Source organism: Mytilus edulis, chromosome 2, assembly GCF_963676685.1.
Source record: "Mytilus edulis chromosome 2, xbMytEdul2.2, whole genome shotgun sequence".
NCBI lineage: Eukaryota > Metazoa > Mollusca > Bivalvia > Mytilida > Mytilidae > Mytilus > Mytilus edulis.
Genome location: NC_092345.1, coordinates 10702129 through 10729999, shown reverse-complemented (window position 1 = coordinate 10729999; position 27871 = coordinate 10702129). Strand labels below are relative to the sequence as shown.

The 27871-nt window shown below is 32.2% G+C and overlaps 1 protein-coding gene across 2 annotated transcripts; it reads left to right on the top strand.

Moving 5' to 3' along the window:
* The first annotated feature begins 1608 nt into the window (after positions 1 to 1608).
* Positions 1609 to 26602, top strand: LOC139510120 (vacuolar protein sorting-associated protein 16 homolog). 2 transcript variants are annotated; one of them, XM_071296424.1, is made up of 22 exons: positions 1609 to 1779; positions 3002 to 3093; positions 4030 to 4130; positions 4764 to 4892; positions 6984 to 7128; positions 7637 to 7755; positions 9006 to 9125; positions 9453 to 9508; positions 9925 to 9999; positions 10141 to 10235; positions 11633 to 11709; positions 12263 to 12388; positions 14525 to 14652; positions 15227 to 15371; positions 16079 to 16213; positions 16738 to 16846; positions 20320 to 20417; positions 21051 to 21155; positions 22535 to 22782; positions 23516 to 23612; positions 23923 to 24026; positions 26379 to 26602. In XM_071296424.1, exons 1-22 carry the CDS (start codon positions 1736 to 1738, stop codon positions 26521 to 26523), a joined length of 2493 nt encoding a protein of 830 aa, XP_071152525.1. In that variant the 5' UTR covers positions 1609 to 1735; the 3' UTR covers positions 26524 to 26602. The 2 variants fall into 2 exon arrangements, with proteins under 2 accessions (XP_071152525.1, XP_071152526.1); XM_071296425.1 differs by having other exon boundaries at positions 1657 to 1779; positions 4637 to 4892.
* The last annotated feature ends 1269 nt before the right edge of the window (positions 26603 to 27871 follow it).

Sequence of the window (27871 nt, the reverse complement as noted above, 5' to 3'; positions counted from 1 at the left end):
CATTTTGAAAAAGGAATGCCGAACAAAAACAACAATTAAATACTTGTCATTCCAAGAAAATCCTACTGAAAACCCATAACATCTGGAAATCTGTCAGAAACAATCAGAATGACATTCGAAAAGCAGAAGTCAAAAGTAGGCTAATAACCAGAACATATATGCTTCAGACAACTACAGCAAAATTTATCAAAAATCCAACATCAGGGAACATGTTAACTCTGTACCAAAGCTGAAGAGGTCATTACTCATTTTTGCTGGAATGTGAGTGTCTGGAGAGTGTTAGACAAAAACAGATGAACAAACTTCTATCTGTAACCGTGTTAAAAGGGGGAGGTAATAGAGCTAATTATAAAGAGGTCCGGAGGATGTGCTTCAAATTATAATGGACTACTCAAAGTTATCAACATCTACTTTACATTATCTCATCTAAAAGCAGATGACCTCATAGAAATAGAAAAATGTTCTCAAAGTTTCTGTCACCAAATGCATAAGAAACGCACCGGAATTTTGTTTTCAATTTCCTTTTTTTTTCTTTTTTTTTTTATATTTTGAAATCTTTTAATTTATTAAACATGTGGTAAAACTGTTAGTATGATAATCCTAAATCATTTTAACCAAGGTAGATTTTTAAATGATGTATATAGCACATAATTTTAAAAACTTGTTTTTGAAATTCATAGTTTCACCTGTATATAAAGTTTTTTAAACCTAAGGAGAGGGAGGGTAGGAGGGGTCCTGATCCCGAAATCCCGGGCTTAAAAACACGAAATCCCGAAATCCCGGGCCTAAAAAAAAACGAATCCCGAGGTCCCGAAATTCGAAAAAAGAATTCCCGGATCCCGAAAAGGTCAATCCCGAAATCCCGAGCTTAAAAACACCCGATCCCGGAGTCCCGATAAAGGTCCTATCCCCCCTCTAAGGAGGCTCGCGGTATAAAAATTTCCGCAAAAAATTAAACATTTGTTTTTTTTCATTACAAATTTTATTTATTACACTATTAGTTATTACTTTAAGATATGGTACAAAAATCAACCATAAAAATCGATTCTGTTTGGCTTTAGATGACTTTTAAAATGTTTATAGCATTTAAAAAGCTCCAAAGTATCTCCCTTTGGTGCGAAAATGCCTTTTTTGCATTAAAATTGAAAATATCTTTTGTAACGAATCGGTAACCTACATGATTTTTTATTATTGTTTTCAAATACGCTGTACATAACTAAATAATTGTAAAATTTATGCGATTTCTGTAATTTAGTATTTTTTTTTATTTTGATATTACCTCTATTTCTCCTTATGATTAGTTCAACAGAAAAAAAAAGGACATTATAAAAAAATGTATGCTTCTTTCGGAGGCAGATTGTGAGCTTAAATGAACGGTGACCCCATTTTTTATTTCATTTTTCAATTAAGAATATGATAAAGTTCATTTATGAAAAAATATAGCGAAATCCTATATAAGAAAAAAAAATGTCATTTATACCCGCGAGCCCCATCACCACCTTCAACACTTTGTAAATATCCTTGTAAACATTTGATTAAGCATAAAAGCTATATCCCACGTGGGTGTGCACCGATATATAACGGAGGAAAACACCTGTACAGTACAGGACAGAACAGCCCTTCTCCTCACCCGAAATTGTTTTTGGTATTTTAATACTTATTTACATTGATGCAAGGGGCGGTTGGAGAAAGCAGAAGAAAACATATTTAGCAAGTGTCAAAGGGTTCTTCCTTAATGGCAACAGCCGACTGGAACCCTCTTGGGGACGTTTACTTAAGGTTATTCTTATATTGTTTGATTTAAATTTAAACTGTTCTAAAGAATGAAGTATAATTTGGCTTATTATTTGAGGAAACAATTTCCTAAGTTATTACTTTAAGGTTCATCATAAGGAATTGAAAAATATGGCCGTGTTTACACCTCCAAAATTACTATGAGTACAGACAAACTGGAACATCCAGGAAAGTTTTAAGGCATGGCAGGAACTAGATATATAAAAGTTATATGAAGTCTACGTTTCAGAAAATTAAAAACTTACCTGGATTTTGATGTTCATTTTTTTCCAGTCTGCAGAAGATAGCAAAATAAACAAACACCCGAGTTTCATTTGATACGGTCCGCTCAGTTACACAGTTTAAACCTGTTAAATCACCTATTGTTTACAGGTGTCTATTGTCCATCTATTGTCCATTTAAATCAATACTACTCACAACATTGATTATATGAGGGGAGCTTCTCAATCGTTTTCACTACTTAGTTAATTTTTGCACCTTCTGCAGGAACGAAAAAAAATGGATAGCAAAATCTAGAAAAGTTTATAATTTTCTGAAACATAAATTGCATTTAAAATTTATATATCTAGTTCCTGCCATCCCTTAAAACTGTTGCAGGTGTATAGGTTAGTCTGTACTCAGAGTAAAATTTGGGGTGTAAATACGGCCATTTTAGCCACAAGGTTATGATGAACCTTAAGTACACATACACCTTATCGCTATTTGACAGCCATTTATTGACATCACACAGGTTCTCGTAATTTTTTTACAACATAATACAAAATATCTGATGCCACAATAGAAAAATGATTGTTGTATAACGTCAATAGTTCAAGCAGGACAGATTCTCAGGTCAGCCGGCAATGCCAATAGCTACATGTAAAACTATAGTATAAGTGTATTAGAGCAACACTCCAACAGAGGCCGTAGGCATAGCACATTTTCAATAGAGCTTAGCTACGTCTCTTTTTTGTTTGAAATTCAAAAGGCCAAACAAAAAATATATGTCTGTTTAACATGTTTAAGGTTACATGCTTTGAAAAAATGTAACCCTCCTCCTCAGCAATATTACATCTCGTAGTATAAGTTACAAATGTGTATTCTTTTTTACTGGATTCCTGCTTTTGCATTATCATGATAATAGAGACACTCACCAGACAGTGTCAAAACTATGAAGCAGAAATTTGTTTACAACAGACAGTTAAATTATATTAATATTTATTTTCAGAAAGACTGAGCTGTATTCTATGGGATGGGCTGACATAGTAGATCTCAATAAGTTTGTAGCCGTGGCATCATGTCAGTATGGTGGCCCAATTGGTAAGTAAATAAAAAATCCTGTAAGAATATTTCATAATCCATTTCTACAGTTTAGAATCTATTGACCCACACATTGTTAATGGGTAATGTTGAGGTAATTTATTTAGATGTTTTACAGATTCCATTATGATTTGGTTGTCTAATACACATGTACATGATATATGGAATAGTTTTGTCACCCATTTGACCATACTAAGTTTAAGTTTGCCTTAGTCACATTCCCATTCTCCATGTCTGGTTTATTACTTTCACTGAATTCAACAATAAAGTAAATCACCATAAATTTACGTAACACTAGTCCATAAACCCAATGGTTGACACTATATTAGCAATGGACTAGAATTTTTTGAGCTAGCTGATGTAGTGATGAGTTTGAAGAATTAGTTTGAAACTTTTGTGGAAACACATTACATTTGCAATAAGTGGAGTTATAAAATTAACTAAACCTCAAATTTTTTAAGCAGCAGAAATCTAATGATTGGGGTTTTCTGTCCAGTAATCTAATGGTTGGGGTTTTCTGTCCAGTAATCTAATGGTTGGGGTTTTCTGTCCAGTAATCTAATGGTTGGGGTTTTCTGTCCAGTAATCTAATGGTTGGGGTTTTCTGTCCAGTAATCTAATGGTTGGGGTTTTCTGTCCAGTAATCTAATGGTTGGGGTTTTCTGTCCAGTAATCTAATGGTTGGGGTTTTCTGTCCAGTAATCTAATGGTTGGGGTTTTCTGTCCAGTAATCTAATGGTTGGGGTTTTCTGTCCAGTAATCTAATGGTTGGGGTTTTCTGTCCAGTAATCTAATGGTTGGGGTTTTCTGTCCAGTAATCTAATGGTTGGGGTTTTCTGTCCAGTAATCTAATGGTTGGGGTTTTCTGTATATTTTCAATCATGTTGATACCTGTAGCTTTATCTGAAGTTCTGATAGTTATGCATTTGTTTATAGCATTGTTACGAGATGATGCACAAACAGCTAGGGTACAGGTCAGCACTAAGCCAGTTATCACAACATATACAGCAGCTGGCTATCAGATAGGACAAATGAGGGTTAGTATCTATTTCAATTACAATGCAGAAATATATGACCAATCTTTTTTTTAAGAAACTTTTACAAAATGGTGGAAAGAGTTAAAATATTATTAAGCTTTGCTCTTTTTATATCACCAGGGCAAACAATGGTGAATCCGTGAACTTGCTGTAACAAATCCCTAGTAAAAACCCTGACATCAACATGACTACAATTCTGTTTGTTTATTCTCCTTCATCTTAGCTTATTGTTTTCTCATAGAGTTGGGGGGAAAATCATTTTAAAGATTTGCACCTATTCATAAATCAAAGCAGCTAAAGTATTTGGCCATTGTAGTAAATGTGTATTTAACTTGTAATACTTTTTTTGTATTTAACAAACCCTATGTCATGTATGTTGTGACTTGTAATTGTGTACATCTTTGTTCTTTTTGGGCTGTTTTGATAATTGTCTCATTGGCAAGCATAACACTCCTTCTTATATTTATACCTGTATCCTATATTTAACTTTGCCCTTGTTATTACAGTGGAACAGTGGACAGTTACAGAAGATCTGCTCTGTGTACAGGATGATGGTGTTGTCTTAGTCTAGATACCACATCTCCTTATATTTATACCTGTATCCTATATTTATCTATATCCTTGTTATTACAGTGGAACAGTGGACAGATAGTGAAGATGGGCTGGACAGTTACAGAAGATCTGCTCTGTGTACAGGATGATGGTGTTGTCTTAGTCTATGACTTCTTCCTAAATTTCAAAAGAACATTTGGATTGGGACAGGTAGTTAATTAACTTAATTTTACTAACTTTTATATCAGTTTGCTAATCTGAAACTCCTTGAAAACAGCATGACAGAAGTCCAATATGACATTTTTCTCTGTGATGAGTTTGTGCATCTGCAATATTAATATTTGATCTTAGTGTTATTTTGAGGTTTTCTGTACCTTATCATGAGCTCAAGTATTTGTCTTTATTGAATTTGCAGATTTCTCAACTAGATATATTGCTTCCTTACTTTTTGGGGAAAGACGGCTTCCCTAATGGGGTTGGCCAGAGTATCATTCCCTCACGTCAATCATTTTGTTTTGATAGTTTGGAAACCCCCTCAAAATGTCATACTGAAATTGATTACAAGGAGAACAGATTGACTTTAAACACATTTTTTACACATTTCCCTTCTGTTTCTCGTGAAATTATCGTATATTGAGCTTTCCCTTACACTATATACGTTTCTTTTACAGTCCGGAAAAATCAGTATTACGAAATATTCTAAATATATCTAACCTAGTGACATCATTGTTGGAATGCCACACTACACAGGGATATCCTTTATTCATTATAAAAATCATTCACAGTATTTGTATACTAATTAAAAATCCGTATTTGTTAAATGTAAACCTAATGATGTTTGCTGTAGTGTAGATGATTCACACACCAACATGCAATGCTTTAATCTGAGGCTATAATCAGATAATTTGTAGGTCAACTTTCGCGGTAAACAATGTCAATGGGGATACATGAGATTGGGGAGAGAAACGTCAGTTTTCATTGTTTCTGTAAAGTTCTGTTTTTAGAATCTTCCTCCAATTCAGAAGCACCTCAATTGATGAGTACATGTACACTAAAATCAAAGTAAATGTTTCTGAACACTTAAAATGTGACATTTAGTATATGATAAGTAGTCTTCTATATAAAAAAAATGTGTGTACCAACATAATTATTGAAATGGTTAAAAAAAAATAAAAAAAAAAAAATGTTGCTTTTTGTAGTTTATACCTATTGAGATTGGGGAGAGCAACTACAGTTTTCATTCTTTCTGTAAAGTTATGTTTTTAGAATCTTTCTCCAATTAAGGATCACCTCAATTGATGAGTAATTACCCACTAAAATGAAAGTTAATGTATCTAAACACTAAAAATGTCACATTAAGTATATATATGATAAGTAGTCATCAATTAAAAAATAATTTTGCGTACCAACATAATTATTGTAGTGGTCATTTTTTTTGTCATTTTTTCTTTAAATATTGCTTTTTCTAGTTTAAAGCTATTTATTCATGAATTTTACAAGTATATCAAAATGTGGGATCTGGAAACAAACTTTACACAGCTTATATCAATCATATTTGATTTTATAAGTACATGTATCCCTGTGATGAGAGTTGTAACTGGGAATTTTATCAATGGAAAATTAAAACTGAATAGATTTTTCAGTCCTCACTTTCTTGAGAATACTGTCACAAAAAATTGAGAAAGGTCTTAGCCTGCCCTTCAGTTGTACATAATTAAAATTCTAAAATACATTGTAGTAGTTGTTAAATTCAATTGAATTTTAGATAATTAACTCCCAACTTTAATCAAATGTTTTGATTTAGAAGGTGCAGATCTCATTGGTCCAAATTTTCTGTATGATGAATTCTTGACTAAGGAAATGAAATAACAATAAACAACAATTAGTTTCATTATTGTCAGCCTTTCTATATGTTCTAGCTGTTCTTTTGTTCATTTTTTGTATGTAGACTATCAAAAGATACACCCCTAAAAATTGAAACAATGGCTGTCTTTTCCCTCAGAGCTCTTCAGCTCTTTGATTTAGCAATATTGCTTCCTAAGTTTAAGGGTATAAGATATACATGTACCAATCCTTGTACTATTGATATTTCTCCTTTCCAGATGTAGCTGCTCACTAGCACTTTAGATTTATCATCAGTATTGTTTGTGCTCCTCTTTTTTCCACAAAATAGTCTCATTCAAATTCAATCTACCAGAAATTTACAGTATTTATAGAAATTAATTATGCGTTTGATATATGTAAGTGGACATTAATCACCAATCAGTCAATATTCTACCTTCTTGTATACTTGTGTTTAAGGAAGCCAAAGATGTGAAGGTGATAGACTGTCAGATTTTTAATAGTTTCCAAGGAACTGGGATAGCCATTCTAACCAGTACATTTAGAATATTTATAATCAACAGTGTGGATGATCCTAGGATACGACGATTGGCAGAAGTTCCAGGTAAGTACTGTTCATTTTTTAATTATTTGTGGTGTATTAGGGTGAACCAAAAATTTAAATGTTCATTAATGAAGTCCAAACTTTCAAAAGATTTGTATGCAGACTTTGGCAAAACTAGAAAAAATAGATATAAAAAAAATATCTTTTTCTCAATCAATAAAACTTTGTTTTAAGATCATTGATAAGCATGAGCATGAAATGTTTGTAACTGCCTATGGTTAATGAGTTTTTATATAAATGTATTTCTGCACAATACAAAAGTTGGAATAAGGCCTTGTTTTAGGTTGTAATCTCATTTAATTAGACTAGTAACATGACTGCTGATTGAAAGTTAGACACTGTTGCTATCAACAAAAACATGGTCAGTTAACTTTTGTTCTCCATGAATTATAATGGCATGTTCCTCAATACTTTTTATGGTAGGTTTTGAAATTTTGAACAACAAATTATTGATGTGTGCATTAGACAATAGTTGATATAAAATGTATTTCTAATGTGAATATTTCAGGATTGCAGACAGAACCTAGTAGCTGGACCATTATTAACTTAGATCGTCAGTCCCGAGCACTTGTAGCTAAAGGGAAAGAACTCTATTTAATTGATCATGGTGGACAGTTCCAGTATCAGGTAGATGACGTATACCTTTATTCCTTCTTTGCTTTATTCCCCATTTTTTAGCTCACCTGGCCCGAAGGGCCAAGTGAGCTTTTCTCATCACTTGGCGTCCGTCGTCATCCGTCGTCGTCGTCGTTAACTTTTTACATTTTGAACTTCTTATAGAGAACCACTGAATGGAATGAAACCAAACATGGCATGAATGTTCCTTATGAGTTGCTGACCAAGTGTTGTTACTTTGTAGCCGATCTGTCATCCAAGATGGCCACCAGCGGGGGGACTTAGTTTAACATAGGACCCTATAGGAAATGCATACAAATGACTTCTTCTAGAGAACCACTGAATGGAATGAAACAAAACATGGCATGAATGTTCCTTATGAGGTGCTGACCAAGTGTTGTTACTTTGTAGCTGATTCATCATCCAAGATGGCCGCCAGTGGGGGACTTAGTTTAACATAGGACCCTATGGGATATGCATACAAATAACTTCTTCTAGAGAACCACAGAATGGAATGAAACCAAACATGGCATGCATGTTCCTTATGAGGTGATGACCAAGTGTTGTTACTTTGTAGCCGTTCCATCATCCAAGATGGCCGCCAGCGGGGGACTTAGTTTAACATAGGCCCTTATGGGAAATTCATACAAATGACTTCTCTAGAGAACCACAGAATGGAATGAAACCAAACATGGCATGAATGTTCCTTATGAGGTGATGACCAAGTGTTGTTACTTTGTAGCTGATTCATCATCCAAGATGGCCGCCAACGGGGGACTTAGTTTAACATAGGCCCTTATGGGAAATGCATACAAATGACTTCTCTAGAGAACCGCAGAATGGAATGAAACCAAACATGGCATGAATGTTCCTTATGAGATGCTGACCAAGTTTTGTTACTTTGTAGCCAAATTTTATCTGTTTTTATATGATTTCAAAAAACAAAGTAGAGTCAGGTGAGAGATACAGGCTCTTGAGAGCCTCTAGTTTTAACTGAAATTATGGTAAAACATATTGGAAGCATATAATGGTATGTTTCCTAAGATCTGTGATTTCCAATACACTATAAGTGAATTGAGCTTTTACTTTTATTTTTTATAAAAGAAATTTGTAAAGATGAGATACAGCCATTTTTGTAAGAATTCTTAGCCTAGAACATTTTTCTGAGAACTTACACACATCAAATCAAATGTTATTTAAATGTTTACATGTCTGACGTAATTACATTGTATTACTAATGTGCAGAACCTTCCAATTTACAGAGTCCCCAGATTTCAGCAGAGGTTAATGAATATGTAATGATGTCAGTTTCTTACAGTAATAAATACCTGGCCATGTTTACTGATTCAGGTGTAATCTGGATTGGCTCCTCAGATTTACAGGTAAATACCAACAAATATTTACATCACACTTGTCACAGAAACAACTGAACAGAATGCCTTTATATTTGGTCAGCAGATTTAAACAATGATGAGTTGTAACATGAGTTTCTTTTTTCTAATCTGTCAGACACCTACTTCATGTTTTCTGATACTTTGAATTATGATTAGGGTATGCTTAATTTGACAAAACTTCGTTTTTTTAATCATTAACGAAAGGTTTCCAACAGACATTGACAAATCTTTTGATATTGAGCTGCCTGAAATAATGCTATTAACTAAGTTCAGTATTTACATATTTGAGATAATTTAAATGCTTATTTTTTACAGAAATGTTATTGTGAATTTAATACAAAGTCACCACAGTGTCCACAACAATTAGCATGGTAAATACTGTTTATATAAATGCAATGTTTGTTATCTCAAATACTAGATGTGATTTGAAGTATTGTAACCGTGGATACAAGGACAGTCAAATAATTGAAGCTTTTGATGAAATAATTTATGCACTTCATGCATATGTAAATTAATGAATTGATAACTAAGAAAAGGTTTTTAAAATGTATAGAAACTGATCTTTAGGATATGATATATTTTCCTGTTAACTAAATGCTTTTTTAATAAACTCATCTTTTTCTTCTAATGGTGTTTCATAAAAAACATATGCGGTACCAAGGGAAGACACTTATATATCTAAACTATGGGTGGTGGTCCAATCCTTTTTGTAACTTAATTCCAATGGTAGATTCCTTTAGATTTTTCTTGTTGATCGTATAAGTGATAATTGCTGTTTTGGTTGAAGGTGTGGCAGTGGAGCTGTTGTAGCAATGTGGGATAAAATCATGTTGGTGGTGGGACCAGATAAAGATTGGATCAAGTAAGTAAATTGAAAATTGTTATGTAATGCTTTTTGAGGATTTGTCAGATTTCTTACTGTTTTCTGATATTTTAAATTAGAAGTGGGGTAATGGTTGAGGGTGACATGCATGCCTCTTGATCTAATTTAACTTTGTTTTAGATTTCAGTTTGATTCCCCTGTCCACCTAACACAAGAGGATGATGGACTTCGCATTATACAAAATTATCAGCATGAGTTTTTACATAAAGTTCCAGGTAAAATTTATTAAACTTTTAAAATCTTTTTTTTTAAATTAAGAAATATATTAAACAATGCAGTTATTAATAGCACTCTTCTGACACATGTAACTAATAGACTTGAATAAGTCTTCAAAAATAACAAAAATTCTGAAAAATTTGCTAGTTTTTTTAAATGCCCTTCAAAATTTTGACTGGATTATTATGATATACAAATGTCCGCCGTCTGTCCGGCGTAAACATGTCGCACCATAACTTGAGAACGACTTATCCAAATTTCATGAAACTTAATTCAGTTGTTTCTTATGATTGTCAAACAATCTATACTTTTTGGTGAAAATAAGATTAAAACTTTTTGAGTTACAGGACTTGGTAACTAAAACTGGGGTGTGTTTTTTAACATGTTGCGCAGTATCTCAAAAACGATTTATGATAATTGCTTAAAACTTTACACACTTCTTAGTTAATATATTAATCTAAAGATCAGTATACTTTTTGGTGATGATTCAAAATTTAATTTTTGAGTTTTTAAATATTTTATAAAAAAAAAGGGGGGAGGGGGTTTTCACATGTTGCGCCCTATCTTAAAGAGGATTTATGATTTTTGCTTAAAACTTTACACACTTCTTAGTAATATTAATCTAAAGATCTGTATTTTTTTATTTGATTCAAAATTTATTTTTTAGAGAAATTAAGTTTTTTGTAAAAAAAAAAAGGGGGGATTTCACATGTCGCGCCGTATCTCAAAAACAATTTATAATTATTGCTTAAAACTTTACACACTTGTTAGTTATACTAATCTAAAGATCTGTATAATTTTTGGTGTTGATTCAAAATTTTATTTTAGAGTTATTGAGTTTTTTTGTAAAAAAAAGGGGGGGCACATGTTGCACTGTATGTCAGAAACTATCTATGATTATTGCATAATATTTACACACAAGATGACAGGTGTATCATGCGCTCATGGTACAGCTGTTTATTATTACCTGTGTCACCAATGGTGTAAGCTGGAACAGTAACCACTCCAACCAGTCTGTAGATGTAGATGGGTTTCATATTTCAAATGTTGATAGCCTTACATTTATGAGTATGCAGTACTTCCTGAAACTGCAATACATAATCTGGCATTTCAGTCCATTGTTCTGAATGTATAGTTCATAGGTAAACTTGATACATGAATTACAACCCACAGTGACCTTTATGTCATTTAGTCTCTGGTGAAGAGTTGTCTCATAATTATCAATTATACTGTATCTTCTTATTATTACATGCGATATATACTTAATGCAGAATTTGTGAAAACAAATAATTAAGTTTCCACAAAAATTTAATTAAACCTAAATTTATACAAATGAAAATGAATGAATTCACAGTATACTGTCATAATGTAAAAATATCTTATATAATTATTTCAGATGTAACAGAGAAAATATTTAAGATAGGATCTATGGAACCAGGTGCCATGTTGTATGAAGCTAACAGAGAATTTATGGTATAACTATATAGTATAAAATTGTATACTATATAATATATGTGAGGCCCCTCATTGGGGTGTCCCAAGTAATCACATTATCACAATTTTTTTCCCAATTTAATCACAAAACCATTTATTATTTTTTAAACAAGTTAAATCAAATAATCAAAAATACAGTTCTAGATAATCAAATTATCAAATAATCATGAAATATTTGGTTTGGTAATCAAATAATTACTATAAAAATGGCCAAGTAATCTCAAATTCCATAACCCCAATGGCTGTGCAGGATGAAAATATAATTGAAATGGGGATGATAAATATGATGCCTTGCCAAACTCTGCATATTTTAGAATCCATGTAACAATGCAACAACTTTCAAAGGGATGCCCTAAATTACCAATTGTAGTCATAAGTTCCTCCCTTTCATTCCTATCAACTTACTTTGCATCACCTGCCTATTGTATTTTAAATCGTAAATTTGATCTGACCCTAAACTTTTATGAATTATGTGTCACTGGTCATCAAACAAGTAACAACTTCTATCTTATTGATTTAATTTGTTTTTCAGAAAGGAAGTCAGAAAGCAGATGAGTATGTCAGAATGATCAAAGACAAACTAGATATCGCTGTAGACCAATGTATCCAGGCATCAGGTCATGAATTAGAACCAACAAAACAGAAACAGTTACTAAGGGTAACAATATATATATCCACTTAAAAAGTTGTTTTACTGTTATGTCACTCGCGCCATATTTTTATTTATTTGTCAAAGCTCTTATCATCATATGTGTAAGTTTAAATGTATGCAGTTAAATAATAACGAGTTACACTCATGTTCTTTGCATTTTTCTCCAGTTGTTACACTTTTAAAAGAATTATGGCACTTGGACTTCATGAAGATTGCTCTTATTGCAGACCTTTTTGTGCTGTATTTGGAGCATATAGTTTTTGTCACTAGCTCCATATCATATTTTCAAAATATTTATTTGTCAAAGCTCTTATCATCATATGTGTAAGTTTAGATATATGCAGTTGAATAATAACGAGTTACAATCATGTTCTTTGCATTTTCTCCAGTTGTTACACTTTAAAGGAATAGAATTATGGCACTTGGACTTCATAAAGATTGCTCTTATTGTAGACCTTTTTGTGCTGTTGATATTGAATGGTTTATTATATAACATATAGCATATAACATATATTAACATATTTACCTGCAGACGATATCGGGATATAGGTATTTAGTCAGATCTTTACATGTACTTGTGATTTGTCTACAAACCGGTATTGGTAAAAATAAACAAACAAATGTCGAAATGTTCAGGACTTAATTAAATCTGTATTTGGGTAAGATGATGAAAGCATATGATTTTTATTGCGTCTTACACTTTAAGAAGCAAATAATCTTTAACTACTTTATTAAAATATTGTGTAAAAACGTTAATTATGAGCTATGAAAGTTCTATATATATATATATCTTTATTCTCAATAAACCATATACATAGGTATAGAGAAGACATGCAATTAAGTCAAGTGGCCCGAGCATTTTTCTGAGGAAGTTTAAAAAAATTTCAAAGAAATATTTACAGTGGGTTAACTTTCATTAGTCTTCACTATCCTATAGATTAACAACTTTTGGTTATATTTATAATTTAGAATCTTCATTGAAGGTGGAGCAAGAATGCACGATTAATTAATTATATTGATGTGCCATTTGTATGCAAGAGTGACATTCCTTTGTATTATGTGCTGATTCGAAAAAAAAAGTTTTGCAAGTATTGTCTCCCTTTAACAGGTTCATTATTTTATAATTATTAAGTATAGGTTTTTGATATAATTTTGAATAATTACAAAATGTATCAATTCAATATATCTAAGTTTTTGTTATTGGTGTATTAAAAACATTGATGTACGAATATAATTTCATAAATTTGAAACGTTTAAAATGATTACATACCAATATAAAGAACCGTTCATCATTTTTGAAAAAGACTATAAATGAAAGTTGAAATATTTATCTCCCCTTCATAACAGATTGATTGGGAAATTAACCAGATTTATCTAATATTAATCACAGAGTGGGACTAGCAAGCAATTTTTAATTGTAGCTTATTTAACGTTAAAACAATTTTTCCACTATAAACGAATGTTACTTTATAAAAATATAAGGACTTTGTAAGCTAAATCTACAAATTTTATTAGATATTATGAATTTTTATTACAATAGATTAATATGCTACATATATAGTAGATAAGTAAATATGATTCATATAAAAAATTATTTCCAGATCAAGTGTGTCTATCTTTCCATATGATTTTTTTGTGTGCTTAACTTACTACATTTAGACTAAGGAAATTCTTTAAATTTTTACTTGTCTAAATTAATTGAATTATGCACAAAGAAGTTGCTCCAGAATTTTGCCATATTGGTTCATAATAATTTATGAAATTTGCTTGGACTTATGTTTTGTTCTGTTGTTGATGGAGTTATTGCTCCTTTCAGTTGCATAAGGCAGGGCTTTAACTTGTGATACTCTCTGATGTAAATAACAACAATAAAGGCAATAGTAGTGGCAAACACATGTATGTCTTATTCCCAAATTCACTTAGAATAGCCAAATTTATAAGGAGACCTTCTGAACTACTCATCACAACTTGAACTTGACTTCATTATTACAATGAGGATTCTGGTTAAATAATACTAGATATTTATTTACTAAAATAGAGTCTGTATTATAGCTCACACTATGAAATACCAGAGCTTTCAAACATTATTGTTTCAAAGAAAAAGAAAGCACTTATTGGATTTTTTTATGTTGTGTATTTCAGGCTGCTTCCTTTGGAAAATGTTTCTTAACAGATTATAATCCACAAGCCTTTGTTGACATGTGTCAGATGTTACGAGTACTTAACCAAGTCAGGAATCATGCCATTGGAATACCATTGACATATACACAGTATCCTGTTATAAATAGATTCTGTTGTCACTTATCTTTGAAGCAGTGATAAACATCAAGTTGTCATTAAACTTCTGCTTTTACTAAAAAACTTGATACAAGGAGATGTTGTTTAATTGCCATTGAGACAACTATCCAATAGAGTCTAAATGATGTGGATGTCAGACAATGCTTATATTTATATCTGATAAAATGAAAATATTTTTTGGTAATTTGCTTAGCAAGAAATTTTTATTATAAATCATGCTGCAAAAACATAGTTTCATTTAGAAGGGTTTCAGATCATAACAAAAACATTGTTTCATTTAGAAGGGTTTCAGATCATAACAAAAACATTGTATCATTTAGAAGGGTTTCAGATCATAACAAAAACATTGTATCATTTAGAAGGGTTTCATATCATAACAAATTAGGTTTAACTTAAGCTGCTTATGATTTAACCCGTAGTTTTAAACAGTTGAATTAGATTTCAGAAATAAAACTATTTTGAGAAAACGAGAGAATTTAAATCAAATTTAGTAAAGAAATAGATATAACCAGTATTAAGATTGTATTTTCTTAACAAATTATCCAGATTAGAAAAATTAACAACAACTGTTTTGATAGATAGACTAGTACTGAGGAAATTCTTTGCATATGCTATCAAAATAAGTCAATATTTGAAGATACCAGAAGCTGAAGGAAGTTCTAGAATACTGGCCCATTGGGCATGTTATAAGGTACTCAATATATCAACACATTATACAATCAACTGTTATAGTGGAAAATGTTTTGTAGACTTCAATGTTTAGGAATTCAGGTTTTCACAGAATGAAATGAAAAATTGTAACACTAAAATGTCTTTTCTTTTTAATTTATTGACTATTTGTTTATTCAACAGTTTATTCTCCTGGATTTATAGATTTTTGGTGGAGGCTTGATTTTTTGGGGGGTCAAATTCTGCAAACAATCATGAAGGAAATTTTGTTTAACACTTCAATTCATTATTCACCTCTAACCATGAAAATTAGTGAACAATAAAGATTCAACATGGTAGGTTATTAAAAGAGTCACTTTCTAAACCAACAGTTTGATGTCCTTATTAACACATTTAAATGATGTTCTATGTTAATTTTAAGCCAATATCAAAACGTGGAAGTTAATTTATTTGGACCAAACTCTTTGTCTGGACAATATGCTAAGAATTAAAAAGAAGTGATAATGCATATTTTGTACACATTATATGATCTGCGTCAGACAGAAATCGACCATATACAAGAGCATATATACATGTACATTGATAAGACTTTGATTAATTTTGGAAAATTAAAATACGAAATAAAAGCTGATAAGTGGTATGTTTTGTATATGGTTTTATATCATGTAAATGGCATCAATTTTCAACAGTTTCTATCCGACCCAGCTCATTTGTTGATTCTTTGAATAGGTTAAGCAGAAGAATCAAGATGATGAAGTCATTGCGCGAGCGATTGCCCAAAAACTTGGTGATACACCAGGTGTCTCTTACTCAGAAGTAGCTAATGAAGCTCTGGAATGTGGCAGAGAAGAACTAGCCATTAGAGTAGGTACTTTTATAAAATAAATAAGGTTTCAAAAAGATTGAAATGGTGAAAAATAAGCAGAATTGAAATATGGAAGTGTTCTAGCTATAACACTATAGTGTATGTAGTTATTGTTGTCCCATGAGCCAGGCTCAGAACTGTTTACCAGGACGGGACGGTCAAGACGCTAGGATTGTCCTAAGTGAATCAGCTATAGCCTTTGTAGCCACTAAGCATCCAGATGCTACCACAAGCTTTATAAATACTACTTCAATTAAACATAACCTGATATATTACCATATTTTTCCAAGATTTCCCATTTACCAAATTTGCACAAATATGTAGAAAATGCCAATTAAATACAAACAAGCATTGAGGACAACTTTTTTTTAAAATTTTTTATTCAACAACAAATTGAACTTTCTGCTGTTAACAATATACAACACTAGTCCAGCATTGAGGACAACTTAGTAAGTGATTACATGTATTTGACACACAAACTTTCTATGCTTTTTGACATTTCGACATATCATTGTATTTTCAGTTGTTAGATTATGAACCAAGAGCTGCCCATCAAGTTCCACTACTGATGAAGATGCATAAAGATCAAATAGCATTATCAAAAGCTATAGAAAGTGGGGATACAGATTTAGGTAAATTGATAGATCAAATAGCATTATCAAAAGCTATAGAAAGTGGGGATACAGATTTAGGTAAATTGATAGATCAAATAGCATTATCTAAAGCTATAGAAAGTGGGGATACAGATTTAGGTATATAGTTAGATCAAATAGCATTATCAAAAGCTATAGAAAGTGGGGATACAGATTTAGGTATATTGATAGATCAAATAGCATTATTAAAAGCTATAGAAAGTGGGGATACAGATTTAGGTATATAGTTAGATAAAATAGCATTATCTAAAGCTATAGAAAGTGGGGATACAGATTTAGGTAAATTGATAGATCAAATAGCATTATCAAAAGCTATAAAAAGTGGGGATACAGATTTAGGTATATAGTTAGATCAAATAGCATTATCTAAAGCTATAGCAAGTGGGGATACAGATTTAGGTAAATTGATAGATCAAATAGCATTACCAAAAGCTATAAAAAGTGGGGATACAGATTTAGGTATATAGATAGATCAAATAGCATTATCTAAAGCTGTAGAAAGTGGGTATACAGATTTAGGTAAATTGATAGATCAAATAGCATTATCAAAAGCTATAGAAAGTGGGGATACAGATTTAGGTATATAGTTAGATCAAATAGCATTATCAAAAGCTATAGAAAGTGGGGATACAGATTTAGGTATATTGTTAGATCAAATAGCATTATCAAAAGCTATAGAAAGTGGGGATACAGATTTAGGTATATAGTTAGATCAAATAGCATTATCAAAAGCTATAGAAAGTGGGGATACAGATTTAGGTATATTGTTAGATCAAATAGCATTATCAAAAGCTATAGAAAGTGGGGATACAGATTTAGGTATATTGATTCAGCAAATAGCATTATCTAAAGCTATAGAAAGTGGGGATACAGATTTAGGTATATTGATAGATCAATGGCATTATCAAAAGCTATAGAAAGTGGGGATACAGATTTAGGTATATTGATAGATCAATAGCATTATCAAAAGCTATAGAAAGTGGGGATACAGATTTAGGTATATTGATAGATCAATAGCATTATCAAAAGCTATAGAAAGTGGGGATACAGATTTAGGTATATAGTTAGATCAAATAGCATTATCAAAAGCTATAGAAAGTGGGGATACAGATTTAGGTATATTGTTAGATCAAATAGCATTATCAAAAGCTATAGAAAGTGGGGATACAGATTTAGGTATATAGTTAGATCAAATAGCATTATCAAAAGCTATAGAAAGTGGGGATACAGATTTAGGTATATTGTTAGATCAAATAGCATTATCAAAAGCTATAGAAAGTGGGGATACAGATTTAGGTATATTGATTCAGCAAATAGCATTATCTAAAGCTATAGAAAGTGGGGATACAGATTTAGGTATATTGATAGATCAATAGCATTATCAAAAGCTATAGAAAGTGGGGATACAGATTTAGGTATATTGATAGATCAATAGCATTATCAAAAGCTATAGAAAGTGGGGATACAGATTTAGGTATATTGATAGATCAATAGCATTATCAAAAGCTATAGAAAGTGGGGATACAGATTTAGGTATATTGATAGATCAATAGCATTATCAAAAGCTATAGAAAGTGGGGATACAGATTTAGGTATATTGATAGATCAATAGCATTATCAAAAGCTATAGAAAGTGGGGATACAGATTTAGGTATATTGATAGATCAAAAAGCTTTATCAAAAGCTATAGAAAGTGGGGATACAGATTTAGGTATATTGATAGATCAAATAGCTTTATCAAAAGCTATAGAAAGTGGGGATACAGAAATAGGTATATTGATAAATCAAATAGCTTTATCAAAAGCTATAGAAAGTGGGGATACAGATTTAGGTATATCGATAGATCAAAAAGCTTTATCAAAAGCTATAGAAAGTGGGGATACAGATTTAGGTATATTGATAGATCAAAAAGCTTTATCAAAAGCTATAGAAAGTGGGGATACAGATTTAGGTATATTAATAGATCAAATAGCATTATCAAAAGCTATAGAAAGTGGGGATACAGATTTAGGTATATTGATAGATCAATAGCATTATCAAAAGCTATAGAAAGTGGGGATACAGATTTAGGTATATTGATAGATCAAAAAGCTTTATCAAAAGCTATAGAAAGTGGGGATACAGATTTAGGTATATTATTGATAGATCAAATAGCATTATCAAAAGCTATAGAAAGTGGGGATACAGATTTAGGTATATTGATTCAGCAAATATTGAAATGTTATTCGTCCATTATAATTATACCCCCGCTTTAAAAAAGGGGGGGGTATACTGTTTTACCTCTGTCTGTCAGTCCGTCTGTCCGTCAGTCAGTCCGTCCCATGAAACTTTCGTCACATTTTTCTCAGGAACTACACATCCACCCTTTCTGTAATTTGGTATCAACATTTATATATGTCAGCCATACCGTGTGATGCGTTTTCAGATTCATCACTTGACAACTTCCTGTTTACCGAACACTTGTCTGATTTTACACATGATAGCCAAGTTGAAAATTTTCGTCACATTTTTCTCAGGAACTACAATACAAGGATTTCTGAAATTTGGTTTCAGGATTTATATAAGTCAGCTATACTGTTTGATGCGTTTTCAGATTCATCACTCGACAACTTCCTGTTTACCGAACACTTGTATGATTTTACACATGATAGCCAAGTTGAAAATTTTCGTCACATTTTTCTCAGGAACTACAATACAAGGATTTCTGAAATTTGGTTTCAGGATTTTATATAAGTCAGCTATACCGTGTGATGCGTTTTCAGATTCATCACTCGACTACTTCATGTTTACCGAACACTTGTATGATTTTACACATGATAACCAAGTTAAAAATTTTCGTCACATTTTTCTCAGGAACTACAATACAAGGATTTCTGAAATTTGGTTTCAGGATTTTTATAAGTCAGCTATACTGTGTGATGCGTTTTCAGATTCATCACTCGACAACTTCCTGTTTACCGAACACTTGCATATTTTTACACTATTAATATTATCCACTTGCGGCGGGGGTATCATCAGTGAGCAGTAGCTCGCAGTTTCACTTGTTGTTAAATGTTATACAATAGGTGAGTTATGAGCTAGTTATGGTTTTAATGTAGAGACCAAAAAAGTGGTATCACATGACATTTTTCTAAGCAGTTTTTACAGGGGTGAATTAAGCAAATGTAATGATTTAAATACATTACCACTAAAAAAGGTTGACCAATCTGGTAATTTTGACCTTAAAATGATGAGAATCGACTGTAATGTAACATGACCCATATGTTGATGTCTTCATACAGACAATGTTGTATTGAACCAAAGACTACATACGTTTCTGACATTAGCACATGATTTGTGTGTACAATGAAATTGGACACGCTAAAACAGACCATCTCGGAACAAAAGTATGAACCACTTTATTATAATCAAATCTCCTTTTATTCACTTTTATTTGTAATCTTACTTTTCAGTATATACAGTACTTCTGAGATTGAAGGAATCCATGACACAAGGTGACTTTCTGATGTCTATTAGAAGTATGCCTATATCATATTCCTTGTTCTTACAGGTAAGTTATAGAAGTATGCCTATATCATATTCCTTGTTCTTACAGGTAAGTTATAGAAGTATGCCTATATCATATTCCTTGTTCTTACAGGTAAGTTATAGAAGTATGCCTATATCATATTCCTTGTTCTTACAGGTAAGTTATAGAAAACATGAACTTTAGGTAAAATCTCATTTAATAGTTAGGAATACATGTATTAGAAACAGTATCAAAACTTTCTAGATAAAATAAAATGCAAGGTTTGAATGAAGTTGTCTTGTAACAAATTCTCCTGTCAGTATTCTTATTGATTGCACTGAATCAAGTCTGCTAAATGATGATGTAGTTTTTCATTGCCATAGCTTGAAAAATATTTCAATAAGACTTTTGTAAGTTAATTATTGGTATACACATTGTACCTACTTTTGCTGTAAGATCTCAACTTTTGCACTCATTTTCATTAAGAGCTAGAATTCTTATTTAACAGGGTAATACAGGACTTGATTACTTAGATTTTACAATTAAGGTTTGAATCCATGCATTGGTTTAAATACTGCAGATAGATATCAATAGGAAAATATTTTTGTATTTATAGTTTTAAATGTATATTATTTGTATGAAAGTTATTATTTTCACATATTTTCTTTTGTGCAGTACTGTAGACAACAGAACCCTAAGTTACTGGAAGATTTATATTACCAGGAAGATAATTTCATAGAAGAAGGTAACTGTAAAGTCACAAGGAGCTTTGATGATGAGGTAAGAATTTAATAAATGGAGCAAGGAAGAGAGTACCTCAGTGATATGGAATATCATCTTTTTTGCTCCGGCCCATGTGAGGTTATGCCATCACTTGGCATCCGTCTTTATCATCTGTCGGCGTCGCCAATTGTCGACTATTCAAACTATTTCAAATCTTTAACTAAATGTTCCTTATGGTATCTAGTTTATAAGTTGTATCCAAAGTTTTGATCCATCGACAGACATGGCCACCATGGCTAAAAATAGAACAGAGTTATACATTGTATCTCAAAAACTAAAGGTTTTAGAGCAAATCTGACATGGGGTAAAATTGTTTAATTGGTCAACATCTATCAACCCTGAATATTCAGACGAATCGAACAACCAATTGTTGGGTTGCTGCCACTGAATTGGTAGTTTTGACGAAATTTTGCAGTTTTTATGCGCCATTTATGGGCATTATGTTTTCTGGTCTGTGGGTCCGTTCGTCCGGGTGTTCGTTCGTCCATCCCGCTTCAGGTTGAATTTTTTGGTTGAGGTAGTTTTTGATGAAGTTGAAATCCAATCAACTTGAAACTTGGTAAATATGTTCCCTATGATGTGATCTTTCTAGTTTTAATGCCATATTAGAGATTTTATTCCATTTTCACGGTCCACTGAACATAGAAAATGATAGTGGGATGGGGCATCTGTGTACTGGGGACACATTCTTGTTTGTTATTATTTTGAATATTATTATAGATAGATATAAACTGTAAACAGCAATAGTGTTCAGCAAAGAAAGATCTAAAAAAATTTTAGCATGACCATAGTTGTCAATTGATACCTTAAGGAGTTATTGCCCTTTAAAGACCTTCTTACAAAATTTATTCATCAAGTTTGCTTACATTTAAAAATCTTCTCCTCTGAAATACAGGTGAGCAATTCAGGCTCTTGAGAACCTCTTGTTTCTTAATCCTGAAAACATTATAGAATTGAGACATGTATATGTACATATATTCAGACAAAGACGGTCAACCAAAAATTTTAGACAGCGCTTTAAACAAACAAAAAATGAAAACTCTCACCTGAAACAAGGTTAAATGGTGTCACATGCTATGAAGTAAAATCTGTGTACATGAACATTTATTGGAGATGTCTGATTTTAAATAATTTAATTTTTAAGGTTTAAACGACTCAATAGATAAAACTGTGTTGTTAAATAATCTTATGTTTTTAAATATTCTGACCTGTGATCTAACTTCTTGAGTCAAGAAAATCTGTTTTTTGTCCACAAAATTGTCAGAAACATAGGCTTTTTTTCACAATTAATCTTTAATCAGAATTAGTTGTTAATTACCCTGAAATATTCTTGACAAACAAATGTTTATATTCAATATGTTGGTGTTATTTTCCAGCGATTGGATGATAGAACAGAAACTCTGAACCAAGCTATTAAATGCTATCAGAAAGGCAGACATGATTTTGTGATAAAACAGACTGAGGATCAAATTAAACTATTAAAATATCAAAGACGTTTAGAGGAAGAATTTAATCGACCATATATGGATTTGTCATTGCATCAGACTATTTATAGATTAACGGTAGAAAACAACTTTAAAGTTTCAGAGCAGTTGAGAAAAGAGTTTAAAGTTCCAGATAGAAGGTATATATTTTCTGATTGTTAGCCTACATGCAGCAGAGGAAAAGTGTCCCTAAATGCCATCACTTAGTTTCCTTCCACTGTAACAGGAGAACATGATTCTTATTATAAAAATGACATGGTCTCCTTTATGTGTAGAACCCTTGATTTCTGCGCTTCAAGTCAGGGCTCTAACTGACTGAGCTAAAGAAGCACTTACCTAGCTCAACTGCTTACAACTGGTTTAGTATCAACTACTTAAAAGGGAAGCAATCACATCATATCCTATGGTTACTTTTTTTTTTTACTTGTTCAAAATGTCCTAAAAACAACTGGGCCTATACTAAACCTTCACTTGCCATTATGGGTCTTCCATTTATCTATTATTTAGATGTAGACTTAACAAAAATGCCTTAATATATTTGATCAGCAGAGAAGAGGCAGGAAGTGTTGCCCTTGTCCAAACATACCGGTATGTCTCAAAATTGATTGCTGTTATCTAACTTTAGTGTGCCTCAACCAAATATTATAGAATTCATACACAATGCTTATTACCACAAAACTCAATTTTAGATTTTGGTATTGTCACTTTTACTGTTTTTTAAATATGCCCCTTTTAAACGTTATACATGTTATATGCAAGTGGGGCCATCATCCGTGTCCCATGGACACATTCACCATTTATTTTTTTAATGTATTTGTATTTGGAGGTGAAATTTTCTTTTCCTTTTAATATACTTTTTTTTACTATTTTCAGATACTGGTGGATAAAAATCCAAGCTCTAGCAGAGGCAGGGGAATGGGTGGAGCTAGATAAATTCTCCCGCAACAAGAAACCACCAGTTGGAATGGAGGTGAGTAATTGTGCATTTAACAAACAGTTTGTAGAATTTATTTTGTTGCTTAGGTAATGAATTAAACCACTTGAGTCAGACTTTAAGAATATTACAATTTAAAACTTGTTTTATGTACCGTAATCTTATTTGCACTAATTTATATATCCAAATTGGATGCATGTTTTGCCTAATATTGAAGAAGTGGTTAAAGTTTTGCGTTAAATTTTATTTCCACTTTCGACATAATCACTTACATTTTGAATAAGTATTTTGTGGTCTTGTTTAAATTATACATTTGATAAAAAAAGAAACCTTATTTTATTTTCAGGCTTTTGTAGAGGTTTGTGCAAAGCACCACAATGTAAACGAAGCTATGAAGTATATGTCCAGAGTCAGTCAAGAACAAAAAGTTAGATGTCTTGTAAAAGTAGGGTAAGTTATGAAGTATATGCCCAGAGTCGGTCTAGAACAAAAAGTTAGATGTCTTGTAAAAGTAGGGTAAGTTATGAAGTATATGTCCAGAGTCAGTCCAGAACAAAAAGTTAGATGTCTTGTAAAAGTAGGGTAAGTTATGAAGTATATGTCCAGAGTCAGTCCAGAACAAAAAGTTAGATGTCTTGTAAAAGTAGGGTAAGTTATGAAGTATATGTCCAGAGTCAGTCCAGAACAAAAAGTTAGATGTCTTGTAAAAGTAGGGTAAGTTATGAAGTATATGTCCAGAGTCAGTCCAGAACAAAAAGTTAGATGTCTTGTAAAAGTAGGGTAAGTTATGAAGTATATGCCCAGAGTCAGTCCAGAACAAAAAGTTAGATGTCTTGTAAAAGTAGGGTAAGTTTAATCAAATATTTCAGATTATCAAACTTTTATTGTGATTTGTTTGGACAATGGACAAAAATAATTGATTTTTGGGTTTTAGAAAATTCTGCATACAAATAATGTTTAATATCAAATTAATTGCCAGTTAATATTTCTGCAAAATGTAATTAAAATATGCAAAACTTAGGGTAACTATTGATGCTTAGCTCACGCTCACTATTAACCTTAATATTTACTTTCATTTTTTGTTTGTTTTGGATATGTGCAAGCCAATGCATTATTGTGTAGTTGGTAGCTAAGCCACTTTATTCCATTATAAAACTTTATTATTACATTGAGTAAACATAACTGGGTCATTTTCTTCCTCCTTTCATGCAGTGAGCTAGTATCCTTGCAATTTATAATTAAAGTTATATATGTGAAATTGTTGGGCGTTTTTTTTAAACTGGTAATGTAATTTTATTATGTTAAACAACTATTTTATTCATAGGCCACACCAATCTGATTCCTTGTTCGACGGATCCGCCCGCACCTATTTTTTTCTAAACAGAATTTTTTTATTTTTTTTATATTCCCGCTTCCCGCATCCGGAAATGTAATCATGTCCATTTCCCGCACCGTTTTTTTTTGTAAATATTATAAAAAGATATCAACATTTGTTTTTAAAATCACAGTCTAACCTGTATATAACGATTTTAAACATAAAAGCACCCCACCACACTTTGTAAATATCTGTGAGAATATTTGTTTCAGCATCATGAAACATATTTATCCAAAGCGGGAGTGCTCCGATATAAATTTGTAATGTTTGTTCAGAGGAAATACCTGTAAAGAACAAAAAAATGGTTACTTTCCCCCTTACTTATATTCCCTATCAAAAAATGTTCGTTGTTAGAATAAAGTACAAAGAACTTCTGAAGGATTTGCCTTCAACTGCAATTATATTGTATGCTGGCGAAACAAAACTATCTATAGCCGCTGCATGTTTATGCACCTGTCCTGATTGATTGAGGGGCCTGTCGTTCAGCAGTTATCGTTTGTTGATGTTGTTCATTGCTATTTTCCCGTTTGGATATATATAAATTAGATCGTTGGTTTTCCTGTTCGAATTGTGTACTCTAATAATTTTGGGGTCCTTTATAGCCTGCTGTTTGGTCTGTATCAAAGCCCTGTGTAAAAGGCCGTACTTTGACCTGTGTTTGTTATTATCAGGTTGAGAACAACCCTCCCTCAGACAAGGGGTCATTTTACTGATGTAGAAAAGAAAATAGAAATATAAAGGATTTGTAAAGTTCTTCTATACAAAACCTTTGAAAACTTAGAATTTTGTACTCAAAAAGAGGAGAGTTCCATCATATTTTAAACAACTTTTTCTAAAAGAGGGGTCCACTTATTTTGAATAATATTAAACTGTTAAAGTAAATGTGTTAACATGGTTAAAGTCCAGGAATATTACAAAATTCTTGGACATGTTTTGACCATTTAATACCAGATAGATATGTAGTTCTTTGAGAAAATATGAGCCCTTTTGTACATATATATATATTATAACTTATATTGATCCCTCATAAAACATGTAAAAGGGATATTTATAATATTAAGGGGTTGTCCCCAAACTGATTATGACTTGGATGGAGATTTGTCTCATTGTCAGTCACACATACATAGACCAGATTTAATTATTTCTTGGTGAACAGGGAAAAAATACTTCAGAAATTAAAGAAATGTCAAAGTACAAGTGATAAATCATGCAAGCTTTAATATTGTCAAAACCTACTATTTTATGTTTACAAAAAAAAATTATAATCGCTCGCCTTTACTTTTAAAGCTGCGCCTCAAAAATTTGCAAATTAAATATTTTTTTATTAAAATTTTCAAATCGCTCGCTCGCCCCAAATTTTGGAGTCCAAAAATCCGTAGAACAAGAAATTAAATTGGTGTGGCCATATCAATTATTATAATTAACAGGAACAAGAAAGCAGCAGCAGATACAGCGTTTGAAAACAGAAATGAAGAGGAATTAAATTTTGTTTTGTCGAAATGTGGACATTCTGATAGACAGTTGGTAGAGAGTATCAAATCTATGAAACAACAGTTAGGCTTAAAAAGATAATCAAAGACAATTAGCTGTATTTATTTATCATACCTGTGCAATAAACATTTTAATATTAAATAATATTTATACACAACAATTTAAAGTGTCATTTGATAGCTACAGAGAACTTTTACACAGAATATATAGAGCATGACTATATTTACTGAATATTAATTAGATCTTATTAATTTTTGTTGATTCAAACAATTGTGTGTTGAAGAAAAAACTTCTTTTTTTTTTTAATTGAAACTGGTTTTTTTGGGTCGTTTTGATGTTTTTTTGGCCATGCTAATTCACAGAAAAATAAACTTGTGCATGAAGCCATTACCCCAAGAATGCCTTTTAATAAATGTGAATATTAGCCCAGCCTCATATTGTAACAGGCAGATTTTGTAAAGATAAGTATCGTCTTACTGGATTAGTTGGTTATTTTTATAGTAAAAGGTTTTTGTTTGAATGGGTGTATGTGATCGTATGATGCAAACTTTATTGGAGATCCCACCAGCCAAGATAGACAATCTGTGTGCCACCTCTATGTGTTATCCCACCAGCCAAGATAGACAATCTGTGTGCCACCTCTATGTGTTATCCCACCAGCCAGATAGACAATCTGTGTGCCACCTCTATGTGTTATCCCACCAGCCAGATAGACAATCTGTGTGCCACCTCTATGTGTTATCCCACCAGCCAGATAGACAATCTGTGTGCCACCTCTATGTGTTTTCCCACCAGCCAGATAGACAATCTGTGTGCCACCTCTATGTGTTATCCCACCAGCCAGATAGACAATCTGTGTACCACCTCTATGTGTTATCCCACCAGCCAAGATAGACAATCTGTGTGCCACCTCTATGTGTTATCCCACCAGCCAAGATAGACAATCTGTGTGCCACCTCTATGTGTTATCCCACCAGCCAAGATAGACAATCTGTGTGCCACCTCTATGTGTTATCAATTCAGTCAATGTTTAATGAGACATATCCCAGGAAAGGAAATTCTTATTTATTACAAGGAAAAGAACCTTGAGAGGTGACCAATATTTATTTTTTTCAAATCATGTTTCAAGAAGGAAATGTGCATACAGGTACGATATTGTATCCTGGTGTTTCGTCTTTAAGACTTCACCCCCAATCCCGACTGTAGTCATGATTGCAACTACCATTCTTTGATGGCTCTTATGTCCCTCCATACTTTTTAAGAACTGCCCCAGCTGAACTATCTTCTTGACAACAGGGAGTTCAATCATGTAATTCATGGTCTGTAAACTCTTCCCAAATGTGTGTTTGTAAAAATATGATAAGTGAAAAATAGCCATAATCAGGTGGCGGTAGGAGTCTTTTGCTGACCACTATGTTACTGGTAGGGG